Below are 21,068 nucleotides of genomic sequence, written 5' to 3' on the forward strand. Positions count from 1 at the left end.
CTGTAGAACAGGCTGGCCTCAGACTCAGAGCTCCGCCTGCCTCTGCCTCCCGAGCGCTGGGATTAAAGGCGTGCACCGTCGTTGCTGCCGCCACCACTTGGCAATTTTTTCATCTTTAGTCGTGTGTATGTGTGTGTGTGTGTATGTGGGTATGTGTACCTACATGGATCCTGGGAACCAAACTCAGGTCCTCTAAAGAGCAGCCAGATTAAGGAACACCTGGCCCTAAAGCAGCAGCTTTCCTCGTCGTCCTCTCCATGCCTCCTCCCCCTGACCACACAGAGGGTCTGGAAAGGCAGGACTGGGATAGATAGAAAGGGGCAGATAACACTGAGAGCAATAGGAAGGGTTCCTGGGAGGAGTTCGTCATTGCTGGAAACGAGGTTTCCAGATGTTTCTGATGGTTCCCCAGCTCCACAAAGTAAAGTTAGCCTAAGGAACAAGCAAAGGGTTTGGATTAAATAAACATATGAAATGGCTCCAACAGGGCCTGACACATGCAAGATCCATGGCAGAGAGCAGCTCCTCCCATGCTGACGGTGTAAGGGTCCACACCAGCCGTAGTGAACGGATACCAGAGGAAGTAACAAAACACATTCCAGTTTTCCAGAAACTCACAGTCTCTTTTAACAGGGCCACTGAGTGATGGGGGCAAGGAGGAAGAAAGGCGGTCTTTGCTCCGAAGCTGCCCATAGCTCTTCCTCTGCTTGGAATCTGCAGCACCTTCAAGCAGTGATGGGCTTGGGTCTTATGCTATCTACTACTGCTGAGAGGACAGCTTCTGCAGCCTTCGCTCCCTCCACCAGGGCATGCTCCACCTGCAATGCACAGCAGTTCGTGATATTGTGGGCACCAATTGCAGGCTGGCGCTCCTCCTTCCTCCTACCCCTCTCCTCCCTTTCGGAATCCAACCTGACTGGAGTATGTTCCTAAGGAAGAAGACCACTGTACTATCCTACATCTCCAGAGACTTAGCAAGGGGGCATCTGAAGACAGGCACCCTTTCCCCAGGCCATGAAACCTCTGACCTTTTTCTGTCCTGGAAGCCATTCATCATAGGCTCTGCCTCCCAAGTACTATATATGAGGCAAAGGATGCCTCTGAGAGCCAGGGTGTGGAACTCACTTGGGCACAACTGCACACAAATCATTATTCACACTTAGCTCATGTCTTATGACCCCTCAACAAGCACTCATGGGGTTGGGACATCTTTCATACTGGAGCCCACCAAGCTTCTAACACAAAGCCTCACAAGAACAGAGCACAGGCAAGCAGAAGGTACAAAGTAGAGAGAAGGGGGTTGTGGAAAACAAAGTGGAGTGTGGGGGCAGGGCTTGTTTCTGAGAGGTGAATAACAGGGAGATTGGGCCCCTCTCTCTGCAGATAAGATAAAAATCACAGGAAAGCCAAAAACACAAAATGATGCCTCACCTTTAAAACTTGGGGATGTGTATATACACACATATATACATATACAGATTTTTTTTTTAAAGAAGTTGCCCATTCCTTCTACTCATGACCTTTTTGCAAAGGGTCAACTATTAATGAGAACAGCCTAAATCGCTACAGATATTTAGGCTCCAGGGCTCTTTCCCATGTGTTATATGTTTATCACTGGCCTGTGTGGGGCCAGTGGGGCAGAAAGATGGTTACAGAGCCAAATGCAGGATGAGTCACGGAGGTGATATGACAAGAGTTGGAACATGGCATATCTGTTCCACACAGTGTGAGCCACTCAGCACAGTGTGAGCCAGGCAGGATTAGTGACAAGAGCTGTCAAATGGCACATCCATGCTGAGCACATAGAACACAGCCACCAGTTGGCCCACCAGAGACAGGGATGCCAGCTCAGTGACCTCATTAATGGCTTAAAAAAAGACTGGAAAACCTAGGCGCTTCTGTGTAAACTTTCTATGGTCTCCAAATTTAGCAGAGTCAGATGCTAATTCAAGTTTTAAAATAATAATACATAGCACTGATTTACAGAATAATCCCTTGTGTAGTGTATGGATACAGCACCTACCAATAAAATGCTGATTGGCCAATAAGCTTAGGCAGGAAAGAGAAGGTGAGATTATTGGTAGGAGAATTCGGGGCAGAGCCAAGATAGGAGGATTTGCCAGGAACACGGAGGAAGTCAGAAGCAAGGGAACTGAGCAGAGGCAACCAGCCACATGGCAGAAGTTAGATGATAATAAATGAGATATTAAGTTGTGATCTAACCAGGGAACAACCAAAGCTTATGGACTAAGAATCTGTAAATATGCATAAGTTTCAGAGTCATTATTCTCGGAGCCTGGGGCCAGGGAGGAAAAAACTTGGTCTTCACACCCATCATGGCCCACGGGTTACAGCTTCTCAGCTCTGATAGCCAAATATCTACCCTGATCTCTAACCATGTTGCAAAGCAAGGAGGAGCTTCAGAAGACAGCAACTGAAGGAGACCACCCCTGGCCAAGAGCTGAGACGCCAGTGGGTAACGTTCCTGGTGATGTAATATTTCTTCCCAGTATTAGCACAGCACAACAAACGGTATAGGAAGCTGGTGTCTGCCAAGCTTTGTCTGGCCATCTTAAATAAGCTTGGCAGGCAGTGAGGAGGAACTGGGGCAGGCGTGGGGGCTGGCACTCAAGGACATACCTGCTGGCTCCTGGCCACGCCATATCTGAGGTCATTGACAAAGTGTTCACAGTTCCCCTCAATTAGGCTGTACTGAACTATCTTGTTTATCATGTTTTTTGTGCGCTGGATGATCTTGTCCACCGGCAGGGGCAGGTACGTCCCATCCAGCTTGTTGTTGATCTTCCAGGAGCAGCCGTGCAGCACATCCTCTAGACGGCTGTACTTCACCACAGCGCGGTTGCTGAAGATAGAGGTGATGCTGCCCACCTCAAACTCACCTGCAAGCAAGAACAAAAGATGGAACTGCTCAAAGAGTAAAGGGATGGGATGTGCTGGCTCTGCCTAAGACCTTGGTGAAACCACTTTCTGGGAGTTTCTCGATTGCACATCAATTTAGAATATGTTAGAGGAGAGGGAGTTGTATGAAATGTACCATGGAGGACCAACTTTCCAGATACTTCTCCTTAAGGGGGAAGTACAGATGCACATGTGGGTGCACATGCATGTGTGGAAGCCAGACATCACTGTCAAAATAATATTCCCTAATCACTTTCTCCATTGTATTTTTTCCTGGCTTCTCACTGAGTCAACACGTCACCTATTTATTGGCTAGATGGGCTGGCCAGTGGGCTCCAGGGACTAGCTGGGCATACACAATTTTCTTTTTACATGAGTGCTGGGAATCAGAACTCAGAACCTCATGTTTGTGCAGGAAGCACATTACCAAGGCACCACTACCACTACCTCACCCTGTGCCAAGATATCCTTTGCCCTGAGTTACATGCTCTGCTCACCTTCAAAAGAATCTTTTCTTAGTGACTGTAGAAATACCTTATCATGTGGCCCTGGACTAAACTACATTGGCCTGATCCTGTCTTAGAAACTGAGTCTTATTGTCTAAGCAGATGTCACTAATCTCGAATATCCATGAGCCATCCCTTTGTGAGGCTCTAGCTTGTACATAAAAATAGTTCCCTATCATGCCTCCCTCTGGGCCACTGCAAGGGAAAAGAGTAGAACTAGTATTTGGAACTCTGGTGCTCACTCCTACTACCATCCACTCAGAGACTCTTCCTGTTTGTGACTATGCATAGATGGGGGTTTCTCCTTAAGGCTTACCACCAAGGAGGGGCTGTGCAGCTTCCGGAGAAAGAAACATTTGAAAGCTGCTGTATTGCCTCAAACTGAGTATTTAGAAGACATGGAAGCTCCAAGAGGGTTGGGAACCTGTCTGGCGCCACATGAGTGGTCACTAAAAAACAGCTATGAGAGATGATTTCCAATATTCTCACCAAAGAGAAATGATAGGGCTGGAGAAATCTCAGTGGATAGAGAATTTGCCCAACAAACATGAAGATCAAAATTCCCAGCACTCAGAAAGCAGAGGCAAGTGAATCTCTGAGTTCACAGCCAGCTTGATCTACAGAGTGGGTGCCAGAGTTCCAGGATAGCCAGGGGTTCACAGAGAAAACCTGTTTTAAAACAACAACAATAAAATGTCAGGCAAGAAAGGTGGCCACCCATGATCCCAATACTTGGGAGGGAGAGATGGAGAACCCCCCCCCAGGACTAGACACCAGCCAGCTAGATTAGACAGAACTGGTGAGCCGTAAGGTTCAGAGAGAGAGTGATCAAAAAAGATGCATAATGCCAACTTCAAGCCTCCACACCTGTGAGTGTATGAAAATGTGCATACACACCAAGACCATTGCATGCAAAGGGAAAAAACCATATTAGAGGACGTGGATATGCTAATAACTTGTATATGTCATTGCATATTGAAAAGCTGCAACACTGTATCCCACAAATATCTACTATCATATCAATTAAGGATAGAACCATTTTTTAGATGACATTTCAAATGTTATCCCTCTTTCCTGGTTTTCCCTCAGGAACCCCCCATGCCCCTCACCCTGCCTTTATGAGGGTTCTCCCTCACCTACCCTCCCCACATGGATGGACCCATGGCTCGAGCCACATATGTAGCAGAGGATGGCCTTATTGGGCATCAATAAGAAAGAGGATAGGCCCTTGGTCCTGTGAAGGGCAGAACTTTTTATTATTTCTTTCTCATCAGGAGCCAACTGGATGACTGCACACAAACATATCTTTCTAAGATACCCAAGAGGAACAAAAAAAAAAAAAAAAAAACCTCTTATTCTATTTCTACATGTTCTACTAATTAGCTTCTCTGTAATTCTACTTTGCCCTGAAGTGGTCATACACAGAGGGGTGCATTATGGGAACAATGTCATTATGATGTTTTGAGAAAGTTGATAGAGAGGGGATCACTGCTAACCATCTCCTTAGTTATACAAGTGGGGTTTGTAATGACAACTTTTGAATTTTGGGGGTTTTACCAAAATAAGCAGAAATATTATAAGAATATGTTTTTATTTTAACCCCAACTGTAAGATATGGGGCTGCTTCAGATTGTCCACAGCAGATGACTTATGATTTGCCTCGAGCTCTAGCAGGGGCATGATTTTGCCAGCTGCAGATAGTTTCTGTGATTATGTGACACTTGGGATTCTGGGGAGTTTTTAGAGGTTAAATAAATGCTGGGCCCGAGTGTAGGGGAAAATTCTGATGTTTTGATTAGCCATTTGCATGTGAATATCGAAGGTCATGTTCCCCGGACTGGTTCTTGATCGATCAATAAAGATGCTAGTGGCTAATGATCTGGGCACAATAGACGGGACTTCCAGTTTTCCCCACAGGCAGGCTGGCAGACACAGGAGAGAAGAAAAAGTTTTGCCATGCTTTGGAGAAAAAAGGAGGCACCAGCCATGTAAGATCTAGGGTGAAGTGGACATTGGCCACTTCCCTGCCTGGGCCTGGGGTAGCAGGCAGGATACTAGAAACATAATTAAACTGAGGGCAGATACAGGGTGTTGAGCTACGACTTAAGGCAACTGAGCAACTGAGCTGATGGAAAAGTTAGGGTTGTTGAGCTGGGAGTGACGAGAAGGGCAGGCTAGTGGAGAGAGGCTTAGAAAAGCCAAGCCACTGAGCCAAAGCATATCAAAAGTAAGCTAATGTATGTTTCATCCTCAGGTCTGAGAGAACATGGATAGTGCTAATAGTGCAATCCACCTGAAGCTTAGAGCAGGGTTGTTGGTTGGTTGTTGTCCGTTGTTTTTGGTTGCTGGTTGTGGTTTGTTAAGTAGTTGTGTGCAAAGAAGCAACAACAAGAAGAAATTGAATATTCTAACAGCAAAGATCAAACTTGCCCCAAGGAATGTCATGGCCCTAATCAACAAGAAGTAATCTAATAATAATGTCACCCCTTTCAGATCCCTGACTTTATTCAAGGACCTCTTTCCTTTCCTCTCCTCTTTATCCTTTTTTCCCTCTTATCTAATGTTAGAAGCTAAAAGGATAGAAAAATAGTAAAGAAAAAGAAGAACCCACAAAGTAGCAAAAGAAAGCTATAAAATGGTGCCCAGACATGGAGCTAGGAAGAACAGAAAATTTGACTTAAGATGCCATAGAGGAGTTGGCAAGAGATAGAGGAATAAATATTTCTTTTCAAGAGGTCAGCAAAAATTTTATTGTGGCTGCTACTGCTGGAATATTCCCCTGGTTTCCTCCCAGTTGGGATTTTCTGGTTTTTCTTTTTCTTCTTCCTAGATTCTGTTTTTTAAAAAAAGATACAGACAACAGCTGTGAAACTGGGAAAATTACAGGTGGAAATGTTGGGGTCTGAGAAACAAACAAAAGAGGGAAAAAAGGCTGAAATGGAAAAACAAAGGAGTTCACTCTGCTCTCTCGTTTCCAAAAAGGTTACAGGTTGACTGTGCAACTAGAGAAATTTCTGGTGGGTGTGGAAACACTTGGGAGGCAGGGGGTGTCTGAAAGGGGAGAACAAGACTGAGTACAAAAACAAGAGTCCCCACGGGATAGAGGGGAAGAAACTCTAACCAAGGGCAGTCAGGTCGGAAAATAGCTGAAACCGTGGGAGGATGTTTCAAGACAGAGTTAATATCAAACCAACCATGCTGTCAGAGTGGGAGGAGGGGTGGCCCTGGGTTACTAAATCACTATCAGCTTTCCCAGTGCTCATACAGTACATGCCTGCTAATGGTATGAAACAAGGTTATAATGAGATAGGATGGTGTCCTATAGAAAGTATAAATCTAAGGTGTTTTAAAGAGGCTGTGGTCTCATATGGGATACACAAGCCTTATCTAAAACAAACTCTAGATAACTGGGCTACTCAAAGTAGAATTATTCCCCAAGACTGGAAGAGCTTGTTGACAGGTAAACTAGAGACTGGTCCACGGTTGCAAAGGTTAACATGGAGTGAAGAAGCTGTGAATATTGAACACTGAAATAGAAGAGGGTAGTGAATATAGTCAAAGACCTGTTGCTAGGTGACCGGCGGTACTGTGATATAGAAGAGCAGATTCAATTTGATGATGCTACTATAGAAGAATGTCCCTTAGCAGCTTTCAGAGGTTGGGACAAAGTTGAGGAGGCTGGGAAAAGGTCCACCTCATTTACAAAGATTATACAAGACTCCTTAGAGGCCTTCACTGTTTTGTTTTTTTTTTTTTTTTTTTACAAAGATTAGTCTTGGCTGTAAGCAAAACTGTATTGAATCCTGATGAAAGACAGGTGTTTATAGAGACCTCAGAGTATAAAATATTAATACTGAGTGTAAACATTATTAGACAATTAAGGCATAAGCAGCATCTATGGGTGAGCAGATAAGTGTCACAACCAATATTGTCTCTAGTGGGTGCCATGCTGATCTCATAGGTCAAGCTATAGCTACAGGTCTTGGATATCAAAATGTCTGGTGCTTCAATTGTAGGAAATATGCTCATTTGCAAAGAGACTGTGTGACAAAGCCACCAAAGATCTCAGATCTCAAAATTCCCCATACTTTAGTTGTGGGAAATACCATCATTTGCAACAAAATTGTAAACAAGGCATCTCTAGGGGCAATGTGTTTTCTAACTATAAACCAGAAAGGAATTAAAGAGAAGCTTATTCCAAGCATAATGATACATGCCTTTAATCCCAGGACTCAGGATACAGAGGCAGTCATATCTCTGAGTTCAAAGTCAGTCTGCAGAGAAAATTCCAGGACAGCAAAGCTTAGGCTGTGAATTAAATCATTGAAAACAGACAGCTGGCCAAGATGTAATAGAACAAGGGGACCAAATTCCAGCCCCAGCAAGCAGCAGAACTTGGACGCTCTGGCTTTAGAGTCCAGAATAGAAGGAATTAATTACAGGATAATTGATAATGCTGGTTAACTGGAACTAAGAAATTAGTAGTAATTAAGAAGAGATCAGTATCACTGAGGTCAAATCTTCTGGGAAGTATATTTAGAGAGAACAAAGAAGCTGTGTTCCAGAGAGAGACATTGTGCTGACAGCCAGAATGTAATATGTAAGAATCACCCAGGCTGTACTGGATTTGAAGTCATGAAGAATCCATGGAGAGCAACTGAGCCTTAACATTGTGAGAGGTCAGGAAAGGCCACTGGTGAAGGTACAGCCTCAGTGGCAGTTGAAGGCCCAGAAGTGGTTATACAAAGAAGTTGAGGCTTAGCACCAAGAAGAAAGCCTATGAGAGGCTATTGGTGAAAGTAAAGCCTACTTGCAAAGGAAGACCCCAGTGTCCTGAAGATGCCGGTACCATGGGATGATCACCAACAGCAGCAGCAGCAGTGGAGTGGAGTCAACCATGACCTAGACTGTAATACAGCAACAGCAGTGGAGTGGAGTCAACCATGACCTAGACTGTAATACAGCAACAGCAGTGGAGTGGAGTCAACCATGACCTAGACTGTAATACAGCAACAGCAGTGGAGTGGAGTCAACCATGACCTAGACTGTAATAGAAGTGCTGGAGAAATGACTCGAGCCATTTGGGGGTGCACAGAAGATCATGTGTGGATTCCAGACATTGGAACAAGAAACTGTGAGGCTGAGGTTGCCTTGGAGACCCTAAGATGTTAAAGATCCCAGAGTCAGGGGATACCTACAGAGACTCTGCTAACAGGGAGTAGAAGCAGCACGAAAGAAAGAATTGTGTTGCAGTTTAAAAAGCTGAAAGGAATTGGACATCAGACATGGAGATACAGAGTATGGAGTTTTCCTAGCTAAGTTTTGGTCTTGCTTTGGGGTCCAATATTTCCTCACTGTGATGTTTTGGGATGGTAATGTATATCCTGTGACACTGGAAGTATATGATCTGCCTTTTGATTTTGGTTTTATAGGGAATTGCACTTAAGGGATTGCATGAATCTCAGAAGAGACTTTGAACTTTGTACTTTCAAATATTGTTGAGACTGTGGTAGACTGTGGGGACTTTTAAAGTTAGGCTAATGCATTTTGTACTGTGTTATATATACAAGCCTTTGGAGACCAGGTAGTGCAATGTGGCGGTTTAAATAGGTTTGTCTCTCATGTGTCAGCCCACAGAACATGGCACATTAGGAGGTGTGGCCCTGTTGGAGTAGGTGTAGCCTTATTGGAAGAAGTGTGTCACTGTGGGGGTGGGCTTTGAGGACTTTATGTTCAAGCTCTGCCCAGTTGGAAAGACAGACTCCTCCTAGCTGCCTTTGATCAAGATGTAGAACTCTTGCTCCAGCACCATCTCTGCCTGCATGCCGCCATGCTTCCCACCATGAAAATGGACTAAACATTGGACCTGTAACCCAGTCCCAATCAAATATTTTCCTTTATAAAAAAACATAAAAATTAAAAATAAGAAAGAAAAAAACCAAAAAATGAAAGAAAAGAAAAGGAAAAAGAAAGTATTCTACCTAGCCAGGATTGCCACTAAGCAGAAAAATGCCAACTTCCGACTACAAGCAGCTCAGAAGAGGCAAATTGCTGAGTTTATAGGAGACAGACATAACACAAACATTTGCAGATCAACAAAGGATAGGCAGGAAATACCCTATGGGAGGCTCCCACAGGCTTGAATATCAAATCCAATCCAATCATTTTCTGTGGAAGAAACATAACCATAGAGCAATTAAAAGATTTAATGTCTGTTGTTAAAAACAACAGTGCCACTTGATCTTTGAGAAAGGAGTTAAAACATACAGTGGGGGGGGGGGAAGCATTTACAATGGTGCTAGTCCAACTAGTGGTCAGCATGTAAAAGAATGCAAATCGAATGGTTCTTACCACCCTATACAAAGCTAAAGTCCAAGTGGATCAATGACCTCCACATAAAACCAGATACATTTATACTAATAGACAAGAAAGTGGGAAAGAGCCTCAAACACAGGGGCATGGGGGAAAATGTCCAAAACAAAACACCAATGGTTTATGCTCTAAGATCAACAATAGACAAAAAGAACCTCATAAAATTACAAAGCTTCTGTAAGGCAAAGGACACTGTCATTAGGAAAAAACAGCAACCAACAGAATGGGAAAAGATCTTTGCCAATCCTACATCTGATAGAGAGCTAATATCCAATATATACAAAGAACTCAAGAAGTTAGACTTCAGAGAATCAAATAACCCTATTAAAAATGGGGTACAGAGATAAATAAAGAATTTTCAACTGAGGAATACTGAATGGCTGAGAAGCACCTAAAGAAATGTTCAACATCCTTAGTCATCAGGGAAATACAAATCAAAACAAGCCTTGGATCCCACCTCACAAATTAGTCATAATGTCTAAGATCAAAAGCTCAGGTGACAGCAGATGCTGACAAGGATGTGGAGAAAGAGGAACACTCCTCCATTGTTGGTGGGATTGCAAGCTGGTACAACCACTCTGAAAATCAGTCTGGCAGTTCCTCAGAAAATTAAACATAGTACTTACTACCTGAGGACCCAGCTATACCACCTGGGCATACACCCAAAAAATACTCCAACATATAACAAGAACACATGCTCCACCATGTTCATAGCATCCTTATTTATAATTGTGAGAAGCTGGAAAGAATCCAGATGTCCTTCAACAAGGAATAGATACAGAAAATGTGGTACATTTACACAATGGAATGCTACTCAGCTATTAAAACAATGACTTCATAAAATTCTTAGAAATAAAAATGATGGAACTAGAAAATATTATCCTGAGTGAGGTAACCCAGTCCCAAAAAAAAAAACAAAACAAAACAAAACAAAAAACCCACACGCATGGTATGCACTCACTGATAAGTAGATATTAGCCCAAAAGCTAGGGTTACCCAAGATACAATTCACAGACAGCATGAAGCTCAAGAAGAAGGAAGACCAAAGTACAGGTGCCTCAGTCCTTCTCAGATGGGGGAACAAAATTTTCCATAGGAGGAAATATGAAGACAAGGTTTGAAGCAAAGGCCATCCAGAGACTGCCCCACCTTGGGATCCATCCAATATAGACACCAAACCCAGACACTATTGTGGATGGCAAGAAGTGCTTGCTGACATGTCAGGCTCTGACAGAGCAAGACAAATACAGAGGTGGATGCTCACAGACAACTATTGGACTGAGCACAGGGTCCGCAATGGAGGAGTTAGAGAAAGGGATGAAGGAGTTGAGGAGGTTTGCAACCCCATAGAAAGAACAAAAATATCAACCAACCAGGTACCCCAGAACTCCCTGGGACTAAGACACCAACCAAAGAATACACATGGAGATACTCATGACTCCAGTCCATATGTAGCAGATGATGGCCTTGTTAGACATCAATGAGAGGAGGGGCCCTTTGTCCTGTGAAGGCTCAATGCTCCGGTGTAGGAAAATGTCCAGGTGGGGAGGTGGGAGTGTGTGAGTGGGTAGGAGAGCACCTTCATATAAGAAGGAGGAGGGAGGATGGGATGGGGGTTTCCAGAGGGGAAACTAAAAGGGGGGATAACATTTGAAATGTAAATAAATAAACTATCCAATAAAAAAAGATTAAATAAAAATAAATAAAATTTAAAATGAAAAAAATTATAGAATTGACAAATGGGACCTCATAAAATTGAAAAGCTTTTGTAAGATAAAGGACATTGTCAAAAGGACAAAACAGCAATCAACAGACTGGGAAGAGATCTTTACCAACCCTACCAACATCTGATAGAGGGTTAATATCAAAAATATACAGAGAATTCAAAAAGTCAGACTCCAAAGAACCAAATAACCCTATTAAAAATGGGGTTCAGAGCTGTACTGGCTGGTTTTGTGTCAACTTGACACAAGCTGGAGTTATCACAGAGAAAGGAGCCTCAGTTGAGGAAATGCCTCCAGGAGATCCAGCTGTAAGACATTTTCTCAACTAGTTATCTATGGGAGAGGGCCCAGCCCATTGTGGGTGGTGCCATCCCTGGGCTGGTAGACCTGGGTTTTATAATAGAGCAAGCTGAGAAAGCCAGGGAAAGCAAGCCAGTAACCAACATCCCTCCATGGCCTCTGCTTCCTGACTTTCTTGGGTTCCAGTCCTAAATTCCTTTGGTGATAAACAGTGAAATGAAATTGTAAGCTGAATAAACCCTTTCCTCCCCAACTTGCTCATAGTCATGATGTTTGTGCAGAAATAGATACCCTGACTAAGATGAGCTAAACAGATAATTCTCAACTGAGAAATCACAAATGGATGAGAATCACTTAAAGAAATAATCAATATCCCTAATCATCAGGGAAATGCAAATCAAAACAACCCTGAGATTCTACCTCATACCAGTCAGAATAGCTAAGATAAAAAAACTTGGGTGAAAGCAGATGCTGGCAAGAATGTGAAGAAAGAGGAAACACTTCCTTTGCTAGTGGGATTGCAAGCTGGTACAAGCACTCTGAAATCAATCTGGCAGTTCCTGAGAAAATTGGAAATAGTTCTACCAGAGGACCCAGCCATACCACTCCTGAAATATACCTCTCCAACATATAAGAAGGACACATGCTTCACACTATGTTCATAGCAGCCTTATTTATAATAGTCAGAAGCTAGAAAGAACCCAGATGTCCTTCAACAGAAGAATGGATACAGAAAATATGGTACATTTACACAATAGAGTACTACTCAGTGATTAAAAACAATGATTTCATTAAATTCACAGGCAAATGGATGGGACTTGAAAATATCATTATCCTGAGTGAGGAAGCCCAGAAACAAAAGAACACACACGGTATGTACTCACTGATAAGGGGAGATTAGACAAAAAGAAGTGTGGAATGCCCAAGATACAATTCATAGACCATATGAAACTCGAGAAAAAAGAAGATAACACCAGACTTCCAATTTTCATCTGCACCCAGAGCTAGGGCCATCCCACTGCCATCGGGACCAACAACCTGCCAAAGAGAGCTGAGCACCCAGGAGCACTCTCACTCCAAATCCAAAGGCCCACAGGGGAGACAAGCTCCCATCAGAGACAACAAGATCATCTAGCAACACAAATAACAAGAGGTAAACACAAGAACCTAAGCAACAGAAACCAAGACGACGTGGCAACATCAGACCCCAGTTCTCCCACCACAGCAAGTGGTGGATATCCCAACACTCCAGAAAAACAAGATTTAGACTTAAAACTCATACGTCATGATGATAATAGAAGGCTTCAAGAAGGACATGAATAACTAACTCCCTTAAAGAAATACAGAGTACACAGATAAAGAAGTAGAAGCCCTTACAGAGGAAACACAAAAATCACTTAAAGAGCTACAGAAAAACATAACCAAACAGGTGAAGGAATTGAACAAAACAAACCAGGATCTAAAACTAAAATAAAAACAATAAAAAAATCACAAAAGACACAACCCTGGAGATAGAATATCTAGGAAAGAGAGCAGGAGTCGTAGATCACCAACAGAATACAAGAGGTAGAAGAAAGAACCTCATTAAAGAAGATACCATAGAAACATTGACACAATAGTCATAGAAAATGCAAAAAGCAAAAAGCTGCTAACCCAAAACATCCAGGAAATCCAGGACACAATGAGAAGACCAAACCTGAAGATAATAGGGGTAGAAGGGAGCGAAGATTTTTAACTTAAAGGACCAGTAAATATTTTCAACAAAATTATAGAAGAAAACTTCCCTAACCTAAAGAAAGAGATGAACGTGAACATACAAGAAGCCTAACAAACTCCAAATAGATTGGACCAGAAAAGAAATTCCTCATGTCACATAATAGTCAAAACAGCAAATGCACAAAACAAAGAAAGAATATCAAAAGCAGCAAGGGTAAAAGGCCAAGTAGCATATAAAAGCAGACCTATCAGAATTACACCAGACATCTCAACGGAGACTATGAGAGCTAGAAGACCCTGGACAGACATCATACAGAACCTAAGAGAACACAAATGTCATTCAAGGTTACAGTATCCAGCAAAACTCTCAATTACCTTAGAGGGAGAAACCAAGATATTCCAGAACAAAAGAAATTTTTAAAATATCTGTCCACAAATCCAGCCCTACAAAAGTAATATAATAGATGGAAAATTCCAATACAAGGAAGGAAACTACACCATAGAAAAAGCAAGAAAGTAATTTTGCAACAAACCCAAAAGAAAATAAGCACACAAACATAAGTCTACCTCTAATAACAAAAATAACAAGAAACAACAATCATTATTCCTTAATATCTCTTAACATCAATGAACTGAATCCCCCAAAAGAAAGACTGGATGCATAACAGGACCCAGCATTTTGCTGCACACAGGAAACTCATCTCAGCAACAAAGACAGACACTACCTCAGAGTAAAGGCTGGGGAAAAAATTTTCCAAGCAAATGGTCCCAAGAAACAAGCTGGAGTAGTCATTCTAATATTGAATAAAATTGATTTTCAACAAAAAGTTCTCAAATAGATAAGAAAGGACACTTTTTACTCATCAAAGGAAAAATCTATCAAGATGACCTCTCAATCCTGAATATTTATGCTCCAAATGCAAGGGAACCTACATTACATCAGAAAAACTTTGCTAAAGCTAAAAGCATATATTGCACCACACACAGTAATAGTAGGAGACCTCAACACCCCACTCTCTTCAATGAACAGATCATGGAAACAGAAACTGAACAGAGACACAAGGAAACTAACAGAGGCTATGAACCAACTGAAATTAACAGATATTTACAGGACATTTCATCCAAAAACAAAAGAATATACCTTCTTCTCAGCACGTCATGGTACCTTCTTCAAAACTGACCATACAATTGGTCACAAAACAGGCCTCAACAGATACAAGAAAATTGAAATACTCCCATGCATCCTATCAGATCACCATGGACTAAGGCTGGTCTTTGATAACTACAAAAACAATGAAAAGCCCATATATACATGGAAGCTCAACAATGATGTATTCAGTGATAACTTGGTCAAGGAAGAAATAAAGAAAGAAATTAAAGACTTTTTAGAATTTAATGAAAATGAAAGCACAACATACCCAAACTTATAGGACACAATGAAAGCAGTGCTAAGAAGAAAACTCATAGCTCTGAGTGCCTCCCAAAAGAAACTAAGGAGAGCACATACTAATAGTTTAACAGCACACCTGAAAGCTCAAGAACCAAAAGAAGCAAATACACCCTAGAAGAATAGACAGCGGGAAATAATCAAACTCAGAGTTGAAATCAACCAAGCAGAAACAAAAAGAACTATACAAAGAATCAACAAAATCAGGAGTTGGTTCTTTGAGAAAATCAACAAGATATATAAACCCTTAGCCAGACTACTAGAGGGCACAAAGACGGTATTCAAATAAGAAAATCAGAAATGAAAAGGGGCACTCTGTACCCAGACCCCATTTGAAGAGATCCAGTCTCACAGGAGCACTAACACATCTGAGAGCACAGGGGAGTCCACCACCACTGCTCAAACTCCTGTCCCAAAAGAAACCTCCTCAGAGCCCCCAGGACACTAGAATCAAAGAGCATTTTGGGACAAGATCCTTCAGGTTTCTACCTGCACCAGGAACTGACCCTGTATTACAGATCTCTATACCCGGACCCTGCTCAGAGAGATTGGGTCCCCCAGAAGTGCTGAAACACCAGAGAACATAGGTAAGGCCACCACTTCTGCTGTCAGTCCCACCTGGAGACCTCAAGACACAGAAACAGAGGAGCAGTCTGAGACAGGATTCTACAGGTTTCTGTCCGTGCCCTGTGCTGACCCTATGCCACAGCTATCTCTACCCAGACCCTGCTGGCAGAGAACTGGTTGGTCCCCCAGTAGTGCTGATACACAGGCTTACAGAAGGGTCAAGTAACTGTCAGAATCAGCAAGACCAACTAATACCATTGATAAGCAGGTGGCAAGAGACAAGTCCAAGAACCTAAGCAACAGAAACCAAGGCCACGTGTAATCATCAGAACCCAGTTCACCCTCCACAGTAAGTCCTGGATACTCCAACACACAGTAAAAGCAAGATTCTGGTTTAAAACCACAACTCATAATGATGTTAGAGGACTTTAAGGAGGTTGTAAGTAACTCTCTTAAAGAAATACAGGACAACATGGGTAATAAGAGAAAAGCTTTTAGAGAATTACAGGAAAACACCAACAAACAGATGAAGGAATTCAACAAAACAAACCAGGATCTAAAAATGGAAAAAGAAAAAATAAAGAAAATCACAAAGGGAGACAACCCTGGAGATAGAAAACCTAGAAAGAGCTGAAGTCATAGACACAAGCATCACCAACGGAATACAAGAGATGGAAGAGAGAAGCTCAAGTGCAGAAGATACCATAGAAAACATTGACACAACAATCAGAGAAAATGCAAAAAGCAAAACGCTCCTAACCCAAAACATTCAAGAAATCCAGGACACAATGAGAAGAACAAACCTGAGGATAATAGGTATAGAAGAGAGGGAAGATTCCCAACTTAAAGGGCCAGTAAATATCTTCAACAAAATTATTGAAGAAAACTTTCCTAAACTAACAAAAGAGATGCCCATAAATATTGAAAGAATATTAAAAGCAGTAAGGGAGAAAGCTCAAATAACATACAAATGCAGACCTATCAGAATCACACCAGATTTCTCAACAGAGACTGTGAAAGCTAGAAGATCCTGGGCAGATGTTATGCAGGTACTAAGAGAACACAACTGCCAGCCAAGGCTACTGTGTCCAGCAAAACTCTCAATTAACATAGATAAAGAAACCAAAATATTCCATAATAAAAACAAATTTACAGAATATCTTTCCACTCATCCAGCCCTACAAAAGATAATAGATTGAAAACTCCAACACAAGGAGGGAAACCACGCCCTAGAAAAAGCAAGAAAGTAATATTTTTTTCAACTAATAAAAAAGATAGCCACACAAACATAATTCCACCTCTAACAACAAAAATAACAGGAAAGAACAATCACTGGTCCCTAATATCTATCAACACCAATAGACTCAATTTCCCAATAAAAAGACACAGACTAACAGACTGGTTAGGTAAGGAGGACCCAACCCGTGCACACCATCAAAGCTGATGATTAGAATCGAGCAGGAGAGTCTCCTGCAAGCCTTGGCCATGGACCTGAAAAGTGCTTATGCCATCGAAAACATCTCTGTCTATAATTTCCCACCTCAACCAGCATAATCAGTAGCTTTAAGACAGGAATGAGAAACTGTGGTGACAACAATATTGTAAGAATGTGTTTCACTTTCATTCCAAGCGTGAGACCCAGGGCTGCTTCCGACTGTCCACAGCAGCCGACTGTGATTTGCCTCCTGCTCTAGCAGCACATCTGGCCTTTTGCCAGCTGCAGATAGTTCCTGCCATGGTGTGATTTGGAATTCTGGGAATGTTTTAGAGGGTATATAATGCTAGGGCCCCAAGAAGAGTGGTGGGCTGTTGGTTGGTTGTTGATGGTTGATGATCATTGTTGGTTGTGGTTTGTTAAGTAGCCATTCCCAAAGAAGATACAACCAGAAGTACTTAGATATCTTGACAGTGAAGATCAAGCTTGTCCCCAAGAAACTCAATGACCCTAGTCACCAGCAAGTAAGTCCTCACTTTTGATGTCTGATTTTATTCAGGGATCTCTTTCCTCTCTCCTTTTGTCTCTCTACTCTAGTGTTAGGGGTTGAAACAGTAGAAAAATGGTGAGAAGGTTAAGAGAAAGAAGAATCCACAAAGTAGCAAAAGATAGCTACAGAGGTGTTTCTGGACCCAGGCTACAGGAAAGAGACTGAGATGGATGAATGGATGGATGGATGGATGGATGGATGGATAGATAGATAGATAGATAGATAGATAGATAGATAGATAGATAGATAGATAGATAGATAGATAGATAGATAGATAGATAGACAGACAGACAGATAGATAGACAGACAGACAGGTAGATAGATAGATAGATAGATAGATAGATAGATAGATAGATAGATAGATAGATAGATAGATAGGCACCACTTTGATTAGACTCATAATAACTGGAAAAATGGAGACAGGAAGTACATGGGGCTGAGGAGAAAAGAGAGGGGAAATGAGCCCTTCTCTGCAGGAAGGTGGGAGATAGAGCCCAAGAGAAAGCCTGCAGGAAATAAAGCTGCAAACAAAAGACCTTGGCAGTGCCTTTCTGTTATTCCACGTTGAGCCAGCACTGCCCAGGACACAAACTTCAAAAGGCACCAGATCATCTCTCCCACACCCCCATGTCCCCACCTTACCCTGAGGCCCAGTCTCCTGGGATGGCCACTGTGAACAGTGATTCTACACCACACTCAATTTTAAATTGTTTCACATCCCTCTATAAGCTCCCTCTGCTTTCACCAGTGGTCCCTCGGCAAATCTCCATTTCACTTTAATAAGCCCCAAGTCCAGCTGAAACCATAGGAAATGGAAATCAGGAGAACGCTTAGGGCAATGCTTCTTAAACTGTGGGTCATGACCCCCTCAGGGGTTCAAATGACCCTTTCACAGGGATTACCTAAGACCATCAGAAAACACGGATGTTTACATTACAGTTCACAACCGTAGCAAAATTATGAAATAGCAACAAAAATAATTTTATCGTTGGGAGTCACAACCACTTGGGGAACTGTATAAAAGAGTGGCAGCATTAGGAAGGTTGAGAACCACTGAGCACACTGGGATATGTGGAGGACAATGGCTTTCGCTTTGGGCAGGGAGGGACAACGATGATAAGGAAGTGAGAAGAACATGGACCAGGTGGCATGAGCATCGGTCCTCGGTTTCTTCAGATGATGAAAGATGCTAAATGATTGGCATCAGACACAGAGGTTGGAAGGGGTTTTAGGGACGCTCTAAACTCCCTAAACATTCTTCTTAAAAATGCTGCACACTTGGTGCTTGCTAACAAACAAATGAAGGTCCAGGGATTCTTGCTAAAGGGTGGTGGCTGAGGATGGCAGTGGCTGGCCATCCTTCTGTTTACTCCGCTAATTTCTAATCAATACTTCAGAAGTGTATTCATTCACTCTTACTTGGGGGAGCCAGGTGGACCACGCAGTCATCTTCCACATAGATGGCCCAATGTTCATAGCCAATTCGAAAAATCTCAATCAGGTCTCCAGGTCTGGGTCTTGGGTTGCCCTACAGTGGGAAGAAAGAGACAGATAAACTGCACATGTCCTACGAACACCTGAGCCACAGCTCAGTCTACTTGTAGAGCCTTTCCTTGTGGTCCATCCCTTGACAAAAAGAAATCCAACCTGAACTCTCTTCACCAGAATACCACAGGATATCCCCCTCCCCACCACAATACTGGGTGTCAGTGCTGACTCTCAGTTCCGACTGTGCCAACACATTCTGTGTACTTGAAAGCCCTACCATTCACCGGGCAGTAATAGATGCACCAGGGTACCTGGGAACCTCCTGAATGTGTGTGCTGGGCTAGCTCTCTCTCTTTCTCTCTCTCTCTCTCTCTCTCTCTCTCTCTCTCTCTCTCTCTCTCTCTCTCTCTCTCTTCTCTCTCTCTCCCTCCCTCCCTCCCTCCCTCTCTCTCTCGGTATACATTCCTGGCTGGCTAGTTGGGCTATTGCCTATCCCAGTCAATATTGCAACCTTGGGCCATGCTTCTGTGCCACTGAAATAACCACTGCCTTCAGAAAGATCACTGGGAATAGAAGCATCCGCACTGTGCCCCAAATAAGTCCCTCTGAGGCCAAGGCTGACTTGTGGGTCCCCTACAGCTAGGGCTCTTTGAAGCATAACAAATGTCCACAGTTCTTTCAGAGAGCCTGCAATCCAGAGTCCATCCTGAACTTTAATATGTCTTAGTGGGGAGCTAGAGAGATGGCTCAGCGTTAAGGGCACTTACTGTACTTTCAAAGGACCCAGGTTCTGTTCACAGCATCCGCACAGTAGCCCACAACTGTCAATAACCCCAGTACCTTCTTCTGGCATCCCTGGGCCTAAAGTACTTATGAGGGCACCAGGTACACACATGATACATAGACATAATTGCAGACAAACAATCATATTCATAAATAAAAATAAAATTAAAAACTACTTTGTTCACAGTGTTAGAGAGATGGCTTAGAGGTTAAGAGCACTTGGTTCTTACAGACAACACAGGTTCAATTCCCAGCACCCACACAGACTCATAACTACCCATATCTCCAGTTCCAGGGGATCCAATGACCTCTTCTGACCTCCTCGAGTATCAGGCACGTGCATGGTATATAGATATAGACATAAATATAGATTAGATATAGATTAGATATAGATATAGATTAGATATAGATATAGATAGAAAGAGAGACAAAGCAACCATACACATGAAATAAAATAATATTTGTAATTAAAAAGAGATACTCCGCAGTGTTTTGCATGCTTTCAGTCAGATTTTCAGACCCTTTAACATGCTATCTGAGCAGTCCCTCCAAGCTTTATGAGAATATTTTAAGACCTACACATCTGTTCCACAAATGCTACTCACTGAAGGAATGCTTTTTCTAGGCACAAGGCACACAGTCTACACCACAATGCATCACTGAAGGAACCAGAGCTGAGGGATACAAAGAGATTTACAAGGTTCCTTACTAACAAGTCCCAGACAGAATTAGTTAGTTCCCAACAGAATCTGCTCTCCTTTTCCGTCTGAAGAAAAGCAATGACAAGTGACTGGCCACTAGAGGGCAGCAAAAACCAGGCTTTACATCCAGAAAGTAGACCCTACTGTAAAGAGTACGCATGGAGGGACCCACAGCACCAGTCGCATTTGTAGCAGAGGATGGCATTGTCTGGCATCAATAGGAGGAGAAGCCCTTGGTCCTGTGAAGGCTCATTTCCCCAGTGTATGGAAATGCCAGGGCGATGAGGTGGGAGTGGGTGGTTGGGAGTGGAAGCATCTTCATGGAAGCAAGGGTAGGGGGATGGGAGGGGGAAGGATAACATTTGAAATGTAAATATATAACATATTCAATAAAACTTATTTATTAGTGAAAAGAGAAAATAGATTTCAACAGGCTCCTTCTGGTCTCCATCTATGCGCCATGGAGATAACCCTGTGGTACAGCTCTCTAGAACCAAATACTGCCCAAAGAGAGGAGTGCTGACACACCTAAGATTACAGGCTCCACTCAGAGACCACAA

General features: G+C 42.6%; 1 protein-coding gene across 2 annotated transcripts in view; it reads right to left on the bottom strand.

The window, feature by feature from the left end:
• Positions 1 to 208: 208 nt before the first annotated feature.
• Positions 209 to 21,068, bottom strand: part of PLAAT5 (phospholipase A and acyltransferase 5) — a gene marked incomplete at both ends in the record, with an annotated part of 32,031 nt that continues 11,171 nt past the window's right edge. The window contains 3 exons of one of the 2 annotated variants that reach the window (XM_080912006.1): positions 209 to 427; positions 2,641 to 2,900; positions 18,956 to 19,064. In XM_080912006.1, coding sequence (XP_080768132.1) covers positions 209 to 427; positions 2,641 to 2,900; positions 18,956 to 19,064 — 588 coding nt within the window. Of the gene's footprint in view, positions 428 to 725; positions 819 to 2,640; positions 2,901 to 18,955; positions 19,065 to 21,068 lie in introns of those variants that run through there. The other variant, XM_080912007.1, reaches the window with a different exon arrangement.

Source organism: Micromys minutus, assembly GCF_963924665.1.
Source record: "Micromys minutus genome assembly, chromosome: 2".
NCBI classification, from domain to species: domain Eukaryota; kingdom Metazoa; phylum Chordata; class Mammalia; order Rodentia; family Muridae; genus Micromys; species Micromys minutus.